This window comes from Trifolium pratense, linkage group LG2 (assembly GCF_020283565.1).
Source record: "Trifolium pratense cultivar HEN17-A07 linkage group LG2, ARS_RC_1.1, whole genome shotgun sequence".
In the NCBI taxonomy this organism is placed as follows: domain Eukaryota; kingdom Viridiplantae; phylum Streptophyta; class Magnoliopsida; order Fabales; family Fabaceae; genus Trifolium; species Trifolium pratense.
Window position 1 is genome coordinate 70,630,978 of NC_060060.1, and position 24,569 is coordinate 70,655,546.

Here is a 24,569-nt window from a genome sequence, read left to right on the forward strand (position 1 = left end):
AACCCCAACCCATTTATACTTGGTTTTGTTGGAAGAGAAGAACAGAAAACTGGCGGTGAAGGGTACTGAGGTGTGACCAGCAGTGGAGGGGTTATGTGGTGCGACCAACGGTGGAGGGGTTACATGATGCGACCGGCGATGGATGGGTTACAAGGTGCGGCCGTCGGGATCGACAATACTCATTTGTCATTTGCGGTGGCGACAGAGAGAGGGTGGCTGTGGCCACAAACGGCGCTGGCAACAACACTGTCTTTTCTGATTTTTTTTTTTGAAGCATTCTCCTCTTTCAATCTCTAAATTTGTTATTGAATTTGCTTCTTCTTGTTTCATTCATCCTTTGAATTGATTTGTATTTTTGGAGTAATGAATTTTTTAAAAGGGGAACTAGGTTCTGGAAATAAAAAACATGGTGGAGAGTGGAGATGAAAGGTGAAAATTGGCATTTGCAGAAGAATCATGGTGAAATTGGTTGTGAGATTCATATGGTGAAAACTGGAGATGTTTGTGGAGGTGTTGCACAATCCAAGAAGATTAATTTTAATAAATAAATTAATTAAAATTACTCACAGATTCATAACAGGTACCAAGTTAGAGGCTTAAAAAAGTTGATGAGTTGGACCAATCAATGAAAGTGTGTTAATGGGAGTGTGTGTGAGGGTGTGTTCCTAGCGGTGCTCTATATGACAAACATTGTGATTCAATCATAGAGTACAGATCAACGACAAATTGCTGAACGAGACGCCTGCTCATAAATAAAACTGAATTTCAACTGATCTTTCTTGCAATCTAAACAGGGAAAATTAAAATTTTTCTAACAATGCTTCTACTCAGTTCCCGGGAACAAATCCTTCAACCACAGTGCTAACTTAGTCGAGTGAAGGTTCAGAGAAAGAGAGGGGGGCACGGTTGGCTCTTAGAAAATTAGGATTACTAATTTATGTTTAGGTTAGTTTTAACTTCTACACAAGGGTTCTATTTATAGAACCTCTTGTGTGGTCATCAAGTCACTTACTTAACCATATCGCACCTTACAGTTAGAGCTGTAAAAAAAGTGTCGGGTTGATGGACTGACCCATTAACCCACGATCTTGGATGGACTGGTCCTAAAAAACATGGCCTATAAAATGCAACTAGTGTTTTTTGGGGCCCAAGCTCGTCTAACCCACATGGACATGGGGTTGGGCCGGGCTAGCACATTGGCTTTCGGCTGACCCATTATAAACACATTTATGTCATTTTTTCTAAAAATATAAAAAATTATCATCTAATAGATAAATTATTATAAAAAATATATTTAATAGTGTAAGCTTAATAAAAGGGGTATATTTACCTAAAATTAGAGTTTAATTAATATTTAGCATTGATATAAAAATTATTTGCACTTACATGAAAAAATATCTCTATAAAATTGATAATTATGAGGAACTTTTTTGATAGAAATTATGAGGAACTGATACATCAAAATGACATAAAAAAATTGACTAAACCAGGAAAAAATAAAATGAAATGGGTCCGGCTAGTCCATTAACCCACGTGGCCCACATGGGTCGGGCCGAGCTCGATAATGTGTAGGCCGATAATAATTGAGCCGAGCCAACCTGACCCATTTATTTTGTCTGGCACACTGAGCTGGGCCAAACCAACCTATTTGACAACTTTACTCTTACGATGCATCCTACCGCACAAAATCACGTTTCTCTATTTAAATAGTTGTTCCTTAATTATTTAAATTTTAAATAATTCTCACTTTGTTCATTTATGTCATACTTTTGTCTTATGTGTGTGATACCTGTAGGTTCTGATAACATTGATAATCATATTAAATATTATAAACAACGATTAACATCTAGCAATACACCATTGTCACCCAAGTGACGAGAATGTCATGTGATATGACAAAAAATTTATGTGATAACGATCATGTGTGTAAATTATTCATTTGTCCTTTATATCTTTATTGAACACAAGACATAAATTAGGTTACCCTTGTATAATTCAATATTGTATTTCTTGATCTCAGTATATACAGAGCAACAAATAAACTCAATATTTTATATTGATTTAGTTCGACATGTCCACATATTTTATCAGTCATATTTCATCGATATCTCATGGTATTAAGTTAGTTCGACATAACAACTTTATAGTATATATATATATATATATATATATATATATATATATATATATATATATATATATATATATATATATATATATATATATATATATATATATATATATATATATATATATATATATATATATATATAAGTTGAGTTGAGATCAGCTCCATTTGTTTATCCTCTTTTTCCTCTAGTCTATTGCTCAGATAGTGACATGTGGCAAAAAAATAATTCAATGGTCCAGATTAAAATTAAATAAAACCCATTCAACTTGTAATCTGTATCTCATCATCTTCGTCCTGCTGAACACGGCCACGAAACAACACAGCAGCGGGAGAAGTCGCGCACCGTCGGCAGCGGCGTTGGGTCTCCCCTCTTCTTCCTTCTTTCTTTCGTTGAGAACTTTTTAAATAGGTTTGATTATGACTTTTTTAATTATATATATATATATATCAAAGATAAATAATTCATAATTCAGGGCCGTAACAATCAACTAAATTGAGTCATGAAATTATAGCAAGTTGTCGTCTTTTTGAAACAAATCTCCGTTGCCGTTTCGTTGAATCTCTGTTGCCGTCTCTTTGAATCGCCGCCACCGTCTTTAGTATTTCATTGAAGATTATTGTTATAAAATATTTAGGGGGAAAAGGCAGATCCAAAAGAATTGAAAAAAATTGCAGATCCAAAGAGGTGAGTTGGATAGAAAGAAGAGATCAAGAATCTAGACACATGGCTGCAGAGCTTTGGCATGGTATTACAGTGGTGAGTTGCAATGAGATGAAGCCGGTAAATGATGTAGCTAGGAAGATGAACAGTGATATGTGTAGGGAGGAAGGGGTGTGGTTATGGTGCATAAGCTTGCTTATGAACCATGCTTAAACAATGAAAAGTACTCAATGCACCCCCCATTTACTCTACACACCCCCATATGCCCCCTATTACTCACACACCCCCCATTTACTCTATGCGCCCCCATATGCTAACTCATTACTCGCGCGCCCCCATTTACTTGCGTGCCCGCCATTTGCTTAGCGCACCCCCCAATTTTTTTCCTTTTTCTCCTAGATTTCTTACGAGCCCCCCAGTTTTTTTCCTCCCCCAGATTTTTAGCGTGCCCCCAGTTTTTTTTCCTCCAGATTTCTAGCGCATCCCCCAAATTTCTAACGCGCCCCCCATTTCCAATTAAATAATAACTTTTGTTCCTTTGAAGTACATATTATAAGAATCTATTTTCAATTAATTGTGTTGGATGATTATATAGTTATATTTTAATTTAAAATTACATACTAAAACATGTACTGTAATTATGGTTTCATTTATTACAATTAACATAAATCATTAGACGAAACCGTTGGTTTTTTGTTTTATTACAAAATCATTAGACAATTATTTTGGTTTTACATAGAAAACTATCAAAACCATTAAACCATACTTATGGTTTCAGTAATAATCAGTATTTAAAATCATTAAACCATTTAATGTAAAACCATTTTACAATACAAATGGTTTCAGTGTATAACTATCTGAAACCATTTAACCAGCATAATGGTTTCTAGGATTTTTAAAATCATAAAAACACAATATTGGTTTCAGTAAACACATAAAACCATTTTACAATACAAATGGTTTCACTGTTTAACACTCTGAAACCATTTAACCAGCATAATGGTTTCAAGAATAATATTGCATAAATAGTATTTATATATATATATATATATATATATATATATATATATATATATATATATATATATATATATATATATATATATATATATATATATATATATATATATATGTATGTATATATATGTTTCTCTCACCTTAGTATTTATATAAAATCATTTAACAATACCAATGGTTTCAGTGAATAATATCTTGAAACCATTTAATATACCAAATAGGATGAGATTCCGAAAATACCAAATAGGATTAATATTAGTTTGTCTAGCTTTATCGTTCGATTATTCGAGGGATGAGCGGATGTAAACCCGTCGGTCCTCTTTTTAATCCAATTTTATTTATTAATTTTATTTGCGGAAGACAAAAAACCGGTAGATAAAGTGAATGACCAGCGTTCGGTCATTCGAGGGATGAACAGATGTAAACCCGCCGGTCCTCTTTTAATCCACATTTTATTTATTATAATTTATTTTTTAAGTTTTTATTATTTCATACTTTTTGGTTTAAATTAAACAAATTAATTAAAGGGTAAATAGTGTTATACCCCCCTGCAAAATAGCCGAGTTTTGCGTTACCCCACTGCAAAATATTTTTTTGAGATTACCCCCCTGCAATGTCAAGATTCTTTGCGTTACCCCCCTGGCTCAACAAGTGGGCATATGACATGGAAGAATCTTGACGTAGCATGACACGTGGAAATTAATTTATTTTTTATTTATTTTTAATTGCCAACTCATTAATTAATGTGAGTTTTTAATTAAAAAAATGGAAAAAAACTTAAAAGTTGTTATATTTTTATGAACTTACTTAAAAGAAATTGTTTTTTTTTTTGACTAAAAGTTGTTATTATATATATATAAAAAAATCTTATATACATATATAATAACTAATAATAGAGTAACCAAAAAAAAAACGAAGATGAAAAAAAAACTAATAATAATAATAGTAACAAAAAAACTAATAATAATAATAATAATAATAATAATAACTAATAATATTAGAGTAACCAAAAAAAAAAAAACTGCAATCACATAGTAACGCAAGAACAATCGCTTTGCCCTAACCCCCAAATTGAAATTGAAAACGAATAACAATCGCTGCATATGAACGGAACGAAAAAAAAAGTTTCTTTAAATAAAAAAATTTCTTTAAATAAAAAAGTTTCTTTAAAAAAAAGTTTTATTTTAAAAAAAAAGTTTCTTTAAAAAAAAAAGATTTCTTTAAAAAAAAAAGTTACCGTAAAAAAAAAGTTTCTTTAAAAAAAAAGTTTTTTTCATTTTTTTTAATTAAAAAATAAATAATTACTAAGTTGGCAATTAAAAATAAATAAAAAATAAATTAATTTCCACGTGTCATGCCACGTCAAGATTCGCCCATGTCATATGCCCACTTGTTGAGCCAGGGGGGTAACGCAAGGAATCTTGACATTGCAGGGGGGTAATCTCAAAAAAATATTTTGCAGGGGGTAACGCAAAACTCGCCTATTTTGCAGGGGGGTATGACACTATTTACCCTTAATTAAATTATATGAATAAATAAAAAAAACAAATAACATCGCTGGGGTGCAGAAAGTAATCAGGAGGGGTGCAGCTAGCAGTGAAAGAATACAGGCCGACCCACATCGTAGGGGTGCAGAAAGTAAGCAAGCGGGGTGCAGCTAGCAGGAGGGGCGCAACAACAAACAAAAATCAGGGGATGATATGGGTCGTCTGATTGATCAGACAGTCTTGATGAGATTAGAATGCTGCAGAATCGTGGCCGTCTGATGGAAATCAACGGCCTGTAACAAGAGTTCCGCGGTATGCGCGCGCACTGGATCCACGTCTGATTTAATTTTTTTTTTTGGCTTATGCACCATGCATAAGGAAATGCCATGCCTTATGCCGGGAAGAAGAGAGAAAAGTTTTCGTGTTTATTTCCTTTTTGTTTTGTTTTAATCTGGACCATTGAATTATTTTTTTGCCACATGTCACTATCTAAACAATAGACCGGAGGAAAAGGAGGATAAACAATTGGAGCTGATCTCAACTCATATAAGTTTCCTATAGAGATTAATTATTTGCTAACAAAAAAATTCTTTGTATTTACTCCAGTTAGCATTGGCTATGTTTGGATTGGTGGTACAAAATGGAATGGAGCGGAATGGAACATAATGGAATGAAGTGGAACGGAGCGGAATAGAGTAAAAATACCATTCCATTGTTTGGATATATTTTATAAGGGTCATGCTAAACAGTGCCCCAGGGGCACTAGTTAAGCATACTAAAAAAGGAAACAAATGATAAAGTTAATGATGAGAGATAATAACTTTTCACTTTATTAAAACATTGAATGCACAATTTACGAGATAAAACTTCTATATTTGTATCCTTAACTAGTGCCCCGGGGGCACTGTTTAGCATTTTCCATTTTATAAATATTCATTCCATTGCATACACCCCAATTTGGAGGGGAAAGTAGGGATGACAACGGGCGCCCATGGGTGCGGGTTTGACACTTACCAAACCCACACCCGAAATCATCACCCAAACCCAAACTCAAAGGCTGTTCGGGTGGCAAAACTACACCCACGCCCACACCCATTGAGTTCGGGTTTTTTCCACCCAAACCCAAACCCGCAACACATTTGAAAATAATTTGTACATTTAAGAAATTAAATTCCAACATAGACTTTGAATTAAATTACAACTAAAATTAAGGTCTTCCAAGGAAATTCAAACATAGACTTTCAAGAAATTACAACATAGACTTTCAAGAAATTAAATTACAACTAAAATTTAAGGGTCTTCCAAGGAAATTGAGAGAGACTATGGGGGTAATTAGGTAATTATAAAATATTTCGGGTGGGTGTATGGGTTTCGGGTGTGAGTTTCACTGATACCAAACCCACACCCATATTATCGGGTGTCACCCAAACCCAAAGCCAAACTCAGTCAAATCGGGTTTCGCCGGTTGACTTGGGTTTGGGTTCGGGTGGGTCTCTCGGGTTTGGGTTTTTTTGCCATCCCTAGGGGAAAGAAAATTAGAAGATTGGATGGTATGGGATGGAATGAGTTCCATTGTGTTCCATTCCACTCCATTCATTTTTTGCAAATCCAAATAATGAAACTTAGTTAATTACCACTTCATTTCATTTCATCCTTTACCACCAATGCATACATAAAGTAAAAAACCAAAACTCAACCTTGTAACCAAAAAAAAAAAAAAAAGAAACTAACTCAACCTAGCCAAACTCTCTCTCGCGCTCTCTTCTAGACACTAACATCATTACATTTCAATCTCACTCTCCTCCCAAACCCTACTACACTTTTCTGCGATCACTCTCTCCCTCTCTCTCTGCGGTATGTCTTTTCTTTCATCCTTTCAAATCTTGTTCATTTTTCTTCCTTCGCTAACTTCATTTTCACGTTCAATCGCCTTCTGTGTTCCCGATCTCATTTATCAACTATTCACAAATCCATTTTCCTTGATTTTGTTTTTGCGTTTGATTTTCTGTTGCTGTAGTTTTGAATCGAATCTTAACGTATGTGAATAACCTAAACCCTCACAGCTTCCTTTTTCTATTTTAGTTTTTCATGTAGATATGTATTAATACTTAGACCTTCATTTCATAAATCTTACTTAGGAATGTGTTAATTATTCGCTAGAACTAATTAAGAACTTCATTTGCAGTTCTTAACCTACAACTACTGCTTAATGTGTTTTTATCTTTTATTGATTTTGTTGTTGATGTAGTTTCAGTTATTGTTTTTAGGTTTAGATTTGACTTTAGTCCTGCAAATATAGCACTTTTTGGTTTTAGTCCCTGTAAGTTTATTTATTTGGTTTTGAGTCCTTGCAAATTCAAATAAACTGTTGTTTTTAGTCCCTAAAACCACCTTGTTGGACCACTTTTTATTTTTATTTTTTTATAAGCAATGTTAGTGGTTAGTATTACAATGTAATGTTATGTTAGTTTTTTCTCCTTTGTCATGACTTGAACCCTGGACCTTCTGCTCCTTAACCCTTAGCTCAACCAGCTCAACTGGCTTAACCAGTTGAGCTACCCATCCCACCCTACCTTATTGGACCACGTGAAGGGTTATAGTGGGCCACATATGATTTCATGGACCAAAGCAATAATTTTTTAAGGGACTTAACCGAAACAGAAAAACTTACAAGACTAGAACCAAAAAACGCTATATTTGTATGGACTAGCGTTATGTTTAAACCTTGTTTTTGATATGTAGTTTATGACTGATGTTGCTGTTATTATGTTTTAATAAAACAAAGATACCCCTTTTTATGATTGGTTATTTGACGAGGGCGTATTTATCTGTGCAGGTGATTACATCCGAGTTCCCACAATGGCAGTAAGTTACTTGCTACTAATCTTGTTATTTTGTATTTTGTTTCCTTTCCCACTTTTTATTCATTATTTTGATGATTTCTGGTACTGTGAATGCTACAGATTGATAGAATTTTTAAAGATGAAGCAAGTGAGGAGAAAGGAGAGCGAGCAAGAATGGTGAGCTTGTGTTATGATTTCGTTTAGATGTGTTCACTTTGGAAATTTTTTCTTTTGGATAAGCAAATTTTAGTAAGTTAGTGGTTATGTTAGTTTTTCGGGTTTGAACCATGGACCTCCCTCTTAAACTCCTTTGGTGTGGCTTAGCTCACCAACCGAGTTGTATCAGCAAATATTTCAATATATTATCCTTTTTATGTGAGTTTGGGGAAAGTTGGTTAATTCTAACTAATTGCGTTTTATGATTTCGTCTTGCAGTCATCTTTTGTTGGGGCCATGGCTATCGCTGACTTGGTTAAGACTACCTTAGGGCCAAAGGGAATGGTAAAATTTCTCTTTACTAGTGAAATGTGCTGATAAACAATTTTGTTTTCTGCTGCCATGTATTAACTAATTCACTTATCTCGGATGATAAACTGCAGGACAAAATTTTGCAGTCAACGGGTAGAGGCCGTGAAGTTACTGTCACTAATGACGGTGCTACAATCTTGAAGTCCCTTCACATTGATAACCCAGCTGCTAAAGTCCTTGTGGGTATCCTCATATATTTTTGTTATTGTTGTGGTGATATCGGCTTAAAAAATTATTTGATGGTATGGTACAGGTGATATAGGGAAGACCTATATAAATAAAATGCTGACTTCCATATTGAAAATACAACTTTGTTTAAACTGTAAGTAGATATTCAGAGCTTTCAATTGTCTAGCCTTGGGATATAGGTAATTGGAGTTCGTGTTCAAATGCTTCAGCATTTTTAGAGAACCTAAATTACTATTAATCTTGTATAAGGTATAATTTTTCTCAAATTTTTCTTTTGCCAATGGTACTATGTCAAATTCTACATGTAAACAGTGATGATGACAACACCATGTTGGTATGGCTTATTTTATATACACTTCTATTCCCTCCATCAATGCCTCTATTTCTTTCTCCCTAATCCTCAATTTTGTGACTTTCCAAGTCTTTTTTGTAAACTGAATATTATCAGTTTCATTTTGCAGTTTTTTATGCTATTTGTGTGTTTTTATATCCACTGTGCTTTCTTTGTAAGTGACAGCGCCATCTGCCATAGTATCATGATGAATTTTTGCTTCCCACCTTATCTACCATTGGTAACATTTAGGGTGGCAAGAATTTTAGTACTTGCAGAGCATCCACATACTGATAAAAGAGTTGATGTGGATATTTTTTTTGTAATGTAAATATCTTAGTTTAAATCAGAAGTTAATCATCCTTAATGAAAGTTAGACATTTCAAAAGTTCAAGATGACGAAGTTGGCGATGGAACAACCTCTGTTGTTGTATTGGCCGGGGAACTTTTAAGGGAAGCAGAAAAGCTGGTTGCAGCTAAAATTCATCCAATGACTATAATAGCAGGTTCATTTCTTTTCTTTTCAAATAATGGTTCAGATGCCCTTATGATATGGATTTTTTTGTTTGTTTTCACATTGACAAATATCTAGCGACAACTTCATATATTAGCATACTGAGTGTTTTGAAATTAACCTTGACGAGTAATTGAATTGCTGAAAGCTACATTTTCCTTATTGTCTACCCTATTATTTTTATGCATATTATAAATAAGGTCTTTCTTTGGTACCTAACAACTTTGAAGGTTTATATTGAGCAAATACATGTAAAAAGCCTCTAGTTTCTGAATTTAGTTGTACCATCTTTGTAATTAAATTAAGGACCAATTTATTGATGGATGTGATCAAATGGCGGTAACAGAAGCAGTAAAAAAAATTCATTTTTTTCTTTCCAAGGCTGCCACATCTATTCTTCTTTTAGTTTGGTTCCATTGTCAGTGGACTCTTCATCCTTCCAGAAAGATGAGTAACAAGGAAAAAAAATGTGGGAATCATTAGAAAGATAATGTACAGAAGTTTGATAATGGTGCTTTAAAGATCATTTATAATTCTAATAGATTTTGCATGATTCTTGCCCCTCTCTGTAGTACAGCTCTCTGTCATGATTTGTTTCTAATAATTTTCTTTCCAATGATGCCTATGTGATTAACATCATTGTAATTGACATTATTTGTTATGATTTTTAGGTTTCCGAATGGCTGCTGAGTGTGCTCGTAATGCATTGGTCGAGAAGGTTGTGGACAACAAAGAAGATTCTGGTATTTATTTTCCCTTTTGAATGTTTCTTTTGGGGGATGGTTTACCATTGACTCTGTAGCCTTTGAATACATTGTTAATGTTTACAGCAGGATCAGATCCATTGTTAATGTAGCCTTTGAAATTTGAATACATTGTTAATGTTTACAGCAGGATCAGATACAAATGCAATCTTTTGTCATAATATCTTATACATGAATTTTCTGGATTGTGCAGAGAAATTCAGGTTAGACTTGATGAACATTGCAAGGACTACTTTGAGCTCCAAAATTCTCTCACAAGACAAGGAGCACTTCGCAAAATTAGCTGTAGATGCTGTAATGAGACTAAAGGTGAACAGTGACTATCCTACTAATAATGAGTCCAGTTTTGGTGGATTTAGCAAATAGTGTATGCACTGTTGCCGTGTTTTTTCCTCTGGTTCATTTGTAGAAAAACTTCAGTTAATAAAAGTTAGATACAATTTTGATCTTTATACTTTTCTACATGCTTGGCTAAATACTTAAAAGTGTTTCATTAAGAAGTTTGGTTACAATGCTTTTTTATGATTCTACAATTTATATTCTATTCTTACAATATGAATATAGCCTTTTAATTTCTTCCAATCCTTGAACCAGTTTTTTCAGTTTTCTAATATAACTTCATGATAGCTAGTTGTGGCCTCAGAATGCTTTGTATAAAATATTCACTGAAATAAAGGATTGGACTTCGTTGTATTTTTACCTGGATATAGTAGTATTTCTGTTGTGCTAATGTTTTTTGGTTTTGTTCTGATGGTATAAAAGTACAGAATGTTTGCAGTTTACATTTTATATAGTTTATATTTTGTTCTAATGCTATGTTAGGAATTTTTTTCATAGTGATCTCTATTGTTATAAAATTAACTATATAATTTTTCATGTTTTCATTTCTGTATTTATATTACAGGGAAGCACAAATTTAGAATCTGTCCAGATTATAAAGAAACCTGGAGGATCATTGATAGATTCGTTTTTAGATGAAGGGTAATATTACTGAAAATTTAAAATCTTTTTTAGTTTGATTATCTGTAGGTAGTTTTCAAATAACTTGAATAAACTGAAATGATTGTCAACTTCACCGCTATCCTGTATAATGAACCATTTTCTTTAGTCTGGGTACAAAATAAACTTCCTGTTTCTGAGTTGGATTATATTTTTGTTTAGATTTATTCTTGACAAGAAAATTGGTATTGGGCAACCCAAACGCATAGAGAATGCAAAGATACTAGTTGCAAACACTGCCATGGACACAGACAAGGTGAAGATATACGGAGCCCGTGTTCGTGTCGACTCTATGTCTAAAGTTGCTGAGATTGAAGGAGCCGAGAAGGAGAAAATGAAAGAAAAAGTGAACAAGATAATAGCTCATGGCATCAACTGTTTCGTCAACAGACAGTTGATTTACAATTTTCCAGAGGAGCTCTTTGCTGATGCGGGAATATTGGCTATTGAGCATGCTGATTTTGATGGTATTGAGCGTCTGGCTCTTGTAACTGGTGGTGAAATTGCTTCAACCTTTGACAACCCCGAGTCTGTTAAGCTTGGGCAATGTGAGCTTATTGAAGAGATTATGATTGGCGAGGATAAATTGATTAAATTCTCTGGTGTTGCAATGGGGCAGGCATGCACAATAGTTCTGAGAGGAGCTAGGTACTTATTCAGGGATTTTAAAGTTGATAACATTATCACTTCAGTTTTATTTTTTCTTGAGGTTTTCTTATTCTGGCAGTATTTATTTGTAATATTTCACTATCTATTCATGGTTGATCGTAGTATTAGTATTTATTTGATAGGAATTGCTTACAAATGACCTTTTTATTCAATTTCTGTGCTGGTTTATTGAAGGTTAATATGTATATGCATAGGATTCTGTTTTTATTTTATTTTTTATAATTTTGTTAGTGTTAAAATATTTCATAAATTGCAGCTTATAATTATTGAGTCCAGTGATTTAACCAGCCTGCTGAAATGTTGGATATTCATTTCTTTTAACCGCACATGTTCTATGATCATACAAAGTTAGTTTATGTCGTTATATTGCCCCGCTCCTTATCACTTTTGTTGCATCAGTCAGTGCATTTGGGCTGGACATCTATGGACTTTGTATGCATTAGTAGACAACTGTTTTTTAACAAATTTGTTTGAATTTTTTTATTTCTAGTTGCACTTTTAGCCTGACATCTGTTTTTGTGGCAGCCACCATGTTCTGGATGAAGCTGAAAGGTCATTGCATGATGCCTTGTGTGTGTTATCTCAGACAGTCAATGACAGCAGGGTGTTGCTTGGAGGCGGGTGGCCTGAAATGATAATGGCAAAGGAAATTGATGCATTGGCTAGGAAAACACCAGGAAAAAAGTCTCTTGCAATGGAGGCATTCTCCCGGGCACTCTTGGCTATCCCAACAACCATTGCTGATAATGCCGGTTTGGACAGTGCTGAGTTGATTTCTCAGCTCCGTGCTGAACACCAGAATGAGGGATGTACTGCTGGAATTGATGTCATCTCTGGTGCTGTAAGTATACAAACTGAGAATTACATAGATTTTGGTATTTACTCTGGTCATGATTTTTAAATGCTACATCTTGATCACTGCATTTACTCACACTGGTCATATTATAGTGATTTTGGTATATAAAATGAAGTCTCATTGAAATTTACAACGAGTTTGTATTTATTTCATGCAGTCATTTCTAATTTTGATTGACTCCCTGGTAGACATGGGAGAGTTAGGATATGTATGATAGGGACTTTGGTGTGCCTATGGTATTATGTGGTGCCTAAGTCCCGAATTGAATTGTATGAGATGCTTGGTGGAGTTTACTCAAGTGACTTGGTTCTTCCCCCTTGACAACTTAGTTCTTAAGGAGTGCTTGAGTGCTTATCAGTGTAATCTCTCCTGTCTCGTATATAAGGAACAAAAACTTCATAATCGCTGGTCTCATACGCAGAATTCAACTACCAATACTAGAAATAATGCAGTTATTCCCAATTTACCCTTTGATTTTTTTTCTTCAACTTTTTGATATACCAATTGGAATTGGCATGTTTCCCAAGTTCTTTTCTCAGGACAAGGACAGAATAGGAAACATGGTTATTTTTTTCATCACTTAAATGCAATTAACCAACTTTCTTAAAAGGATTTTTTTATCTGTTTAAATACAAGACCGGAGGGGGTACCATTTATTCATTGACTATATCTAATAGTGATTTTATCATGGTTTATATTGTATTTTAAAAAAAGCATCCTGTAGGCTACTAGCTCAACATGCTTCCTTTCTATTTTCAATTTGACGAATTTACATTGACCGCTGTGTATTTCTGGTAGGTTGGAGACATGGTTGAACGTGGGATTTGTGAAGCATTCAAAGTCAAGCAGGCTGTATTGCTATCTGCAACAGAGGCAGCTGAGATGATCCTTAGAGTTGATGAAATCATAACTTGTGCTCCAAGGAGGAGAGAAGACAGAATGTAGTAATCATCGAACTTCAGATGCTTGCAAACCTTGGCAATTTTTTGGCAGATTACAGAAATTTGCAATCCAGGACAGCAACCAAAAGCAAACTACTCTTATAACAGTTTAAAACAACTCGTCACGATCGAAATTTTTGTGCTTGTTTAAATTTTGATTATTGTTATGTACATCTCTGTTCCCCCTCTGTGCTATCTTTTTCTTTTGAATTATTGTCTTTAATGTGTATGAGTTTAGCTGCCAATTGGAATTTTGCTATTTAAATCTTCAAGGATTGTACTATGGCTCAGGCTACGGTGAGAGAGTCTGGCATATCTCTCACCATTGGCAACTATTAAAAGCCTTTAGATTAAAAGGGTCTATAGATTTTATGGTAAGCTTTCTATATCATAATTTTTTTTCTTTAGTCTTAAAGTTATTTTTAACCTTGGTTCTTTTCTTTCTACGTTTCCGGTCTTATAATAAATGATTCATTTGTTATAATATTTTATCTCAAAATAAATATTTTTAATATAAAATAAATACAATAACAAATACAATAAAATTTTAACACAAAAAAAAAACAATTACAGTATGCGTTTTTTTTAAAAAAAAAAATAGACTTGCTAACTGATACTACCTCTGTCACTTCCAAGTAAATATTTTTCATTTTGTTTTCATGTTAATACTTTATCACAAAATTTAGTAATATTTTTATATTGATTTATTTTTATTATGAATATTTATTTTTAATTGATTTTTATTATGAATAATTGAGTGGATGCTCATTAATTTCACCAGTCCATTATATTGTCATATAAATAGGACTTATTATGTAAATACTAAATATACAGCTTGAATAAAATACAATTTTTTTTTGTCCCCTCGAGCTTAAAAAAATAAAATAAATAAACACATTTTATTTTGCTTAGATCCCAACTAAATTAAATTGGTGGTGAAAGAAAAATAAAATAAACATATTGTACCTTGCTTAGATTTTTTTTTTTTTAGGAACCTTGCTTAGATCTTATGTCACCGTTTCTCTATCACTCCAATTATATCATGGATCTTACTGTCATGTCACAAAGTCTAGGCGTTTGAGATCAATTAAAACATGTATTTGGATAGCACATTAATCGCTTAATATTTATTTATTTTTTTTCATTATGGTATTTAATCTCTCAAAATTTGTTTTTTTTTTTTAACAAATCGCTCAAAATTTGTTAATCAAACAATAATTGTGTTTTTTTTTATAGGGTTTAATTACGATTTTAGTGTTTTCTTTTATAAAAAAAAATTGTACTGTATATGTGATGAGCTTGACATGTGAGATATATATAACGGTTTAAAAACAAACATAATTTCGCTTTGTTTTTAAACATATCCCAGTTTAAAAACAAGCATATTTTTTTTTTTTTACACAAATCAAATCAAAGTTTTTTATTCATAATTATCATAAGAGTAATACAATCCGGGATTACAAACATAATTTTTTGTTTCTTGTTTTTCAGGTAAATTTTCTCAAGTTGTCTTTATTATGTTTTTTTTTTTTTGTTTACAATGAGTTGTGAATCGAACCTAGAACCTATAATGTACTATCCAAATCCCTCATCATTATACCAAACCTAGTTGCTTGTTTTTATTATGGTTTTCTTCACAAGATGTCCTTAATCCTTATTATAGTTTTCTTACTTCTTTATTGATTACTTTCAAATATTTTGTTGTGCAAGTTGGTTCCACCAAGTTTTCATCTAAGAATTTCTCTACCAAAATTAGAGGGTAAAGAATTAAAAGGAGAAAGATGAAGAATTATTTCAAGCAAAGAAAAAATTCTTTCAAAAAGCCATCTAAATCGAAGAAAAAGAAAGTCACCGCTGAACGTCCCAGTAAGCAATCCCATCTCTACTAGTTGTTGTAACATAAATAATGATATATTCTATGGTTAGTTATAAAATTATACCAATGGAAGATTATTATTATTATTATTATTATTATTATTTGTTGATTATAGGATTTTATTTAATTATTTTCAGTTGGTCCTGACTATAGTAAGGCAGAGATGATGCTACGGCAATTTGACATGAATATGGCATATGGTCCATGCTTTGGAATGACTAGAGTAGAAAGATATGAACGTGCACTAAAATTTGGTTTGAACCCTCCACGTGGAGTTGGATTGTTTTTGAAGGTTTCCAATGTTGATCAAGAGTGCTTGTTGAATAATCGCTTATAGAAGTTTATTTTTTAAAAAAAATAAAATAAAATTGTCAATGTTAATTTATTAGTTTTTTGTCGAGATGATGAAACCCGATACCACCCTTATAATTTTACTAATCAACTCTTCCACATCAACCACCGAGTCAACCTCTTATCACCCTACTTATAGAAGAGTGTTGTTTGAATTATTAATATAGCTTAGTTCCAATGCATTTAAAGGTCTGTTTACTACGGCACGAAGAATCAAATTATCACTATATTTATTCTTTTTATAGTTCTTCTTCCAAGGGTGAGATAATCCCAAAGAGTTGAGGGTTTTTTCCCACCAATTGGGGCCTTCCAGACCACCCCCGTGTGTGGATGGTCTATGAGGTTCATAACTACCCGTCTTATTACAGGACGCTTACCTAGCCAACATTTGTAACAGTCAGATCATTTATGTTTTTTAGGTAACAAATAGGTCATTTAAGTTTATAATTTGTTGCACCGTTATCGAGAAATATCTTCCCATAAAATTTGCACAATCAAGAGATATTTTCTGATAAATTGGAGGCTGTGGTGGGATTCAGATCAATTTAGGTGGGCGAAGAGTAATATCATGATATAAGCCTTACACCAACAATTGTAAGCTCATTATCTATTTTTATCGATTTTTTCTCTCTCCCCCATGTTTTCTTTATACCCCAAAATCACAATTTTGCCATTGGATAGAAGTTTCGGAAAATAAGATCAGATCAAATAAAAGTTCGGAAAATAATTTCCATTCCTTCGTTTCAAAAAATATTTTCCGAAAGTTTCCTTTATACAGGCAGATGATGAATCACTTCTCCATCTTCTTTACTCAACCAAAATCTCTCTAAAAAAATATGCGTTTTTCCTTAGAATGGTTGACTAAAATTAATATTGGAGGGTTGATAAAGACTTTCTACACTCTTTGAGGCTTAAACACAAGGTAATATTCGTTTTCAACCGATTATTTTCTGCATTAGTACGTTGTAGGTTAGTAGCCCTCTGACATTGGTTTTGATCGGAAAATATTTTCCAAAATTTTGCTTGGAAAAAAAATTATAAAATACGTTCTAAAATTTCCCTGACCTCCAATTTTTTTTTTGTAGGTTTTGTATTTGCTACTTTGGTTGTGTCTATGTTATATCTACATAATACATATACTTGTATACATAATAATACATAAATACATAATACATATAGTGCTGCATGGTTGTGTATGTCTTTTGCATAATACATAAACCATAATACTAATTTTTTGGCAACTACTAACAATAATTGCACTGAAATTATCTGTCTCAATTCTTTTGAGCACATGGAGTCCCAACTTACAAGTTTGTATCACACATTAGTAGATGAAGACTTAAAAGCTTACAAAATCATCTATATGAGACTTACATCATAACATTTGAAATAGAACAAAAACACTCAAAACACAACATTATTTACATCTTATAGAGTGATTGAATGAAGGGGAACTAAATTTTAAAGCATGAACTTTAAATACAATGTTGATTAAGCTAACCAATAGTAACTAAACAATGTACATTTAATTCTAATTAAGTGAAAAGAGGACAACCTTGAACCTCAATTCCTTTAGCAGTTGGACAATGAGCTAAGGGACAACCATCAAGATTATTTCCCCACCAATCAATACTAATTTCCTCTAATCCCAAACAAAAATATAAAACCACACCCATGAAAGCAAGACCAGCATCCAATGCACCAGATAACACATAATTATGACGCTGCCACCACTCCGGTTTATACCGATACACAACAAAACCAGACAGAAATCCAACAATGATCCAACTAGTAAAATTCACTGCAGTAGCTGGTGGCATCATTCCAGTAGCACCTATCAATACAGGCATGTTGATGAGTTTAATCCATTCTTGTTGTGGAAATGCCTTTGTAGCTAACCAAACTAGTAAAGGAGCAATGGCTCCACCTAGGAAGAACCAATTCACATTTTGGTAGGTTCCTAAGTTTCCAAATATTCTTCTTGGACCAATTAAACCCCAAATAACTGATGCATCATAGAACACTGTGTCACTTGGACATGTCCAAACTGAGGATGTTTCTTTGCATATGTCTGGTATGCTTTCCATTAACCACCATGCAGTACTCAAATACACTAGACCCGCAATTACAGTTCCGACAACCTAATAATTAAGTTCAAAGGAAGTGAGTTTAATTAAATTCATCTTTTTAATAGTAAGTAGGTTAAATTGCACTTTTGACCCCCTAACTTTCACAAACTTACGATTTTGACCCCATAGCTTTCATAATAGCACTTTTGTCCCGTTAATTTTAACTTCTTTTGGAAAAGGATGACCCCCCACTGAGTTTGACCAAGTCAACGCCCACATAGACAGTTACTCATATGTCACGTCAGCAAGTCAACGCACATATGGATAGCGACTCACATGATATGATGATGTGGCATGTAAGTCACTGTCCACATGTAGGTTGACTTGGTCAAAACCAATGGAGGGTCAACCTCTTGCAAAAGGGGCCAAAGTTAGATGAGCCAAAAATGCTATTATGAAAGTTAAGGGCAAAAATCTCAAGTTTGTGAAAGTTAGAGGGAATAAAGTGTAATTTAGCCTAGTAAGTAATGTAACACGTGTCAGATGAACGTATTTAAATAAGTAACTTGACCTGTGCCATGAACATGGTTCTTGGCGGGATTTTCATGTAGTGACCGAGTTTGAAGTCTTGCAAGAAAGTGATGGCTTGTGACATACTAATGTAACCATAAACCTTGAAGCACATGTTAGCTACAGGATATCCAGGGTAGATATATCCTATGATGTACTCTGTGATTATGTTCAGTCCTGGACTCTATAATTATAAATTGAGTATAAGCCAATGAAAATAATAATTATTTTATTCTATTGATGTAGTAGTATCTATATTATACTAACCTGGTTTGTGATTGCTGTTATTATACCAATGGGGAGGGTGAAGAAGATTGCAATGCCACATGCTAACAGAACACCCCACCAAGGCAATTGAAGCTGTTCATTGTAATATTCACAAGCAAAAATGGTAGTTGCAATGGTTGCTATGAGTATGCACACAAACCACCACTCAGGAACTTGTTTGTACCTCCTCATAAGCTTTGTGTGGATGTCCATGCTCTTTTCATTAAAACTTGATTTGCTTTGCTCCCATATTTCTCTGTTTTTTTTAACAAGTATTCCATTTCATTCTTAAATTGTCTACATGACATATAGATATGCATAGTATAGAAGTTCAAATTAATATTTATAAGTTTATTGTTTAAACAAAAGGTATGCAAACATCGGACTAAATAAGCCGGTTCAATATTTTTTTTTGAAGAAGCTAAATTAACCCACTTAAATTTGGTTCAATATATTGAATCATGAATTGAACAATTGGTCACTAATTTTAATTTGAGCTACATTATAGTCTGGTTGAATCATATTGAACTGGTTGAGCCGCGGTTCAACCAATTTCAACCTTAGTTGAGCCACATAAATCATGTTAATATTGAATCATATTGGATTAGTCCATACAGAGAAAAAAAAAAACTTGAGGAGTGCTAGCAACACACTCTTTAACAAACACACTCTAACACACTCTCTTCTATTGGTTAAAATTTATATGGGTCCCATAAAAGTTATATGGGTCAACATTTTTTTATGGGACCCATGTAAATTTCAACCAATAAAAGAGAGTGTGTTGGAGTGTATTTGTTAAAGAGTGTGTTACTAGCATTATTAAAAAAACTTTGGCTTTAGTCGGTCCTAGCCCCTAGGGCCGGATACTGAGTTTTAGATAGTAGATACAAACAAGACATACCTTCCATGAAAGAGAGCAACATGCACAATAGTAGCAGTAAGTGCAGCAAAACCAACACCATAAGTCATGGCAAAGAAAGTACTAAGGTGGAGTCTTCCTTGTTTTTCATAAGCAGCAAGGTCCATATGGAAATTAGAGTCAATTATATTCGTAATGTTATAAATTTCACCTTTTGAGGTAAAAAGTTTATTAGAGAAAATAGGAAAGGTTTTAGCATTGTAAACATTGAACCAATAGCACAATGGAGTGATAATGTACATAACAAACACAAATCCAACTGCAACATTTGCAGTTGCAAACCATGGGCTTGCAAGTGGGCTTCCAAGATAAGCTGAAACGGCAGACCAATCAAGTCCAATTGCACCGATGCCGAGACCATTTAGGCCCGACCCGAGTTGTTGGGCCAATACACTATTGGGAAATACCCAACATATCCAAGAGAGTGAGGTTAACATTTGGAAAATGTAACCAGGGAAAACATAGTATGCAAAGCTGCATAAGAATGAGATAACGAAAAATTGAGATCTTGTTAAGCCTCCTTTTGTTCTTTCCTCCTTCTCGTGCAGGGCCCTGAATGAGTGCAAGGTAGTAACAATGAATTAGAGCATGTAATGTAATAGAAGACTTAATGAAGAGTGAATATAAAAAGTAATTTATAGGTACCAAAATATTTGAGTAAGTTTAGGACTTTAGGTGGATATAAGGAGAAAATTAAAAGATGTAATATATGCATGCAATTTCAAAAATTGGTTGCTCTTATACAAAAATGAATTTATGTTGTGGATTATAAAAATTTAAAATGTTTAGTCAATTTTTTTTTTAAAAAAATGTGAGGTTAATTATGAGTTGCAAATATATATATATATAAACAATCACCATTACTTCATTAGTGTGTAAGAAGAAAAAGACAATCACAATTAAAGTCCTATGACATTTTAACCCCACATATAAAATGTTAGTTGGGGTCTGTTTTTTTTTAGTAGTTTAGTTAGATTCATTCAATTTTAAACGTGGAGGAAGTGAAGAATTTGAGGTTTCAATCCAAACTACTGCATACGAGCGTTCATATAACTATCAACTGAATTGTATTCACATGATTGATTAGCTATTATATTTATATTATATGTGTTAAGAAGTTTCACATCGGCTGCGATATGGTCTAACTAAGTATTTAATAAACTAAAGACAATCCTCACTTTATAAATGAGGTCCAACCCGGGCTAATGCATAACTACCAACTGAATTGTACGGCTATTATATTTATCTTATATGTTGTATAAGAAAATATAATTTAATTAGTATATTTTAAAGTTTTTTTTTTTTGTACAATTTAAATGAAGTTCTATCAAAATTTAAATGGAAACACTTGTTCAATTTTTTTTTTAAATGGAAACATGAAAATATCTGAATTTAGAGACGGCGAGATACCAACAAACAAACAAAACTATTAAAGAATCTGGTACAGTACAGTGCCTCAAGAAAAGAAAGAAAAAGAATCTTGTACACATACGTCCCTTTCAAGCATAGCATGGTTAGGAAAAGTGCACGTTACCCACATCCCTTTCAATTATATTTTGACAACGTTTTTTTTCCTTTCAAAATTAAAGAAATATGTAAATTTTGAAAATCCTTCTCATTGAAATTACAAACAGAATATACGGTAAACAAAATATATGTTATTTCAAGCCATAGGTTTGGTCTAGTTGTGAAGGATTTTGGTAGTATGTATGAGGTCCTGGGTTTGATCTTCATTGTAACAAAAAAAAATGTTATTTCTTTAGTAAAAAAAAAAATGTTATTTCAATGGTGCAGGAAAAAAAACAGGGAGTATATGATGTTGAAAATTAAATTCATAAATAGAATTATACTACTAATTTCCAAATTTAAAATCAGAAGTAGCGTATATTGGGAAGTTTGGACACCACCAAGGTTGAAAAGGATATCATGTTCATGCATGTTCTTATTTGCAACTTGCAATTCTAAAATGACTTAAGAAATAATATACGTGCAAGTTAGTTGTTACAACTTACAACCATTGAAGTGTACTGACAATATTGAAAGAAATGAATATATGCATTTTTTTAATAATAAATGTATGTGGGTACTAGGTATAGATATTTTATGTGAAAATAATAATAATAAATGTAATATTAAGTTTTTCTTTCGACGGTCCTCATGAGTTTAGTTCAGTTAATAGAGATATCATATATATTATGCAGAAATCGGAGTTCAAACCTCAGACACTCCAATATTCACTTTTAAGGTGAAATTTTCAGTCACCAGGCTACTGGACCATAAAAAAAAAACTTTCTTTCAATAAAGTAGTAGTAGGTACATAGTTTTTTTTTTTTTTTTTTCTTTTCATTATAGACATGTATATGATTTATAATATATAAACTGATTACTTAGTATTTATAATTGACATATAGATCAACATATAGAAATGTATTTATATATATGCAATGATGTCATTGGTATAGGTATAGCATATAGATCAACATTATATGTATTTATGTGAAAATAATAATATACCTAGTAGTAAGTCTTCCTTTTGACCAAGTTTTACTATCTCTATTTCTATTATCTCTTATAAAAATGATAGGAGAAAATATCATTATTATTTACCTGAAGAGTGAAACTTGAACTAAATTTGCTGGCCACCACATTGCCGCTGGCTCAACCAAATATCTTCTAAATATACCAGCCCATCCGAAACCCAATACCTACCATTCAAATTCAAATGCAAATTAACCACCTTTTTTATAATAACAATATTCTTATACTAGTTTAGTTAATTAATTTGAAGAGGAAATTTAAAAAGTTGGTAAATTAGGTAAGGTTAAAACTTGAATCATATATAGCTACATGTCAATCATATAAATTTTACTTTGCAGAGATATTTAATATGTTGAGGTACGATTTTTTTTTTTATTTTTTAACAAAATGGTGAGGTACGAGTTGAAACTAGTAATTTGGTACTATTTATCTAACCTTAATGTGTGAATTTTACCGTTAATTTTTTTTTTTTTTTTTTATAGAAAAAACAACTATAAGTCAAAGTTAAAAAACTATGTACCTGAGTGGTGAGGACTACAAGCAAAGAAACAGCAAATGAGATATGCTGGTGGTAATAAATTTTGACAGCGGTAACAACATGAATGGCATAAACAGTGCCAGCACCAGAGTTAGCAAAAATAGTAATAAGAACATGTTCTTTGACATTGAAAGGACCAGGATTCAATGTGAATTCCCATGATTTTCCTTTGAAGAAAACACGTTTTGTGATTTTTGAAGCCATGAGTTGACCCAAAGGAACAACAGCAATTTGAGCAGAGATTGCTGTAATAGTAAGAGGTTCCGTTCGGTACCAAAAAAATTGGTTGAGGAATGATAAAAGAACACATGAAAGGGTTCCTAGTACCCACATTCGAAACGTGAGAACCGGTAGAGAAGGGTCGTCGGTTGTTGGCACCGTTAGAGCCACTTGTTTGATCGGAGAGTTTTCTTCCTCCGTTTCATCCTCCTTAGATACTACAACGTATAAGATTTAATTAATAAATATATGTAACAAATTAATATGTTAATGAAAAATTAAGAGATTATAAACTAGAAATGAAGATGGATATATGGATATATGCATATATTTTTGCTTACGGAGAGGGGATGTGATATGATCATTTTCTTCGTGTGATGAAGATGCTTCCATATTTGATGATATCTACAATTTGGATTCTAAATATTTGTGTTCTATATATTTTGTTTGTATAAACAATGTTTTTGATTTTTCAAGAGGGTTAAGCAAGCTATGGAGGAGGGTAGAGGAAGAGGAATTAGAGGAGGCCACGACTAATTCACAAGGACAATATATAGATAGGTAAATTGAAGATTCTGAATTAATGGCTAAATTAAGAAATGTCTGGACCACATCCCAGCCTCTAGGACATACAGTCCAATGGATGTCTTTTCACTAAAATAGTTTTAAAATTTAAATAAAGCGTGACATGTAGGAAAAAGAAGTTAAAATGAAGAAGTAATAGTAATCAAATAAGATTAATAAGAAGTTCTGTGAATTTAGCTCAGTTGGTAGTGATATTACATCATATATATATATATATATATATATATATATATATATATATATATGTAGGAATTCTGGTTATCCCACTTATCCACCTTGTGGTCTTGTGGATGAAATTTCTAGTCACTAGACTACTTAACCAAACAAAAACAAGTAATCAAATAATACACCGATGTTTCCCTTCTTAAAGGATCAAGCCAATGAAATGTCTTGTCTCCCTCATGTCGTTCGCACAAGGAAATGGATCGTCTCCTGCCACCTCTCTCATGTTATTTATCATGTGTTTATCTTAGTCGTTCATCTACCAATTAATATCATTGAGCGCATTGTTGAAAGCTGCAACAAATGACTCACAGTTGTGACTTAACAATCACAACACTTTTATGGTTTCTTAAACTCTCTCCCTACTTAATTGAAAGTTTCCCGGGCTGTGGATTGTGTTAAATCAGAAGGGCTATTGAATTTGAATTTATGCAGGAAACAACCGTCATTGACAAAATTTGACCTTGACACCATCAGAATATATA

General features: G+C 32.9%; 2 protein-coding genes across 2 annotated transcripts; one reads left to right on the top strand and one right to left on the bottom strand.

Annotated features, from left to right (window-relative positions):
- Window positions 1–6,990: 6,990 nt before the first annotated feature.
- On the top strand, window positions 6,991–14,324 carry LOC123911158 (T-complex protein 1 subunit beta). Its single transcript, XM_045962515.1, has 12 exons — window positions 6,991–7,150; window positions 8,133–8,161; window positions 8,260–8,316; window positions 8,575–8,640; window positions 8,739–8,850; window positions 9,565–9,693; window positions 10,373–10,444; window positions 10,659–10,774; window positions 11,370–11,446; window positions 11,627–12,112; window positions 12,659–12,974; window positions 13,788–14,324. Exons 2-12 carry the CDS (start codon window positions 8,156–8,158, stop codon window positions 13,932–13,934), a joined length of 1,584 nt encoding a protein of 527 aa, XP_045818471.1. The 5' UTR covers window positions 6,991–7,150; window positions 8,133–8,155; the 3' UTR covers window positions 13,935–14,324.
- Window positions 14,325–17,521: 3,197 nt separating this feature from the next.
- On the bottom strand, window positions 17,522–23,915 carry LOC123911159 (oligopeptide transporter 7-like). Its single transcript, XM_045962516.1, has 7 exons — window positions 23,619–23,915; window positions 23,041–23,495; window positions 22,590–22,687; window positions 19,965–20,534; window positions 19,064–19,319; window positions 18,798–18,980; window positions 17,522–18,298 (listed from the first exon to the last, which is right to left on the bottom strand). Exons 1-7 carry the CDS (start codon window positions 23,668–23,670, stop codon window positions 17,693–17,695), a joined length of 2,220 nt encoding a protein of 739 aa, XP_045818472.1. The 5' UTR covers window positions 23,671–23,915; the 3' UTR covers window positions 17,522–17,692.
- Between the last annotated feature and the right edge of the window lie 654 nt (window positions 23,916–24,569).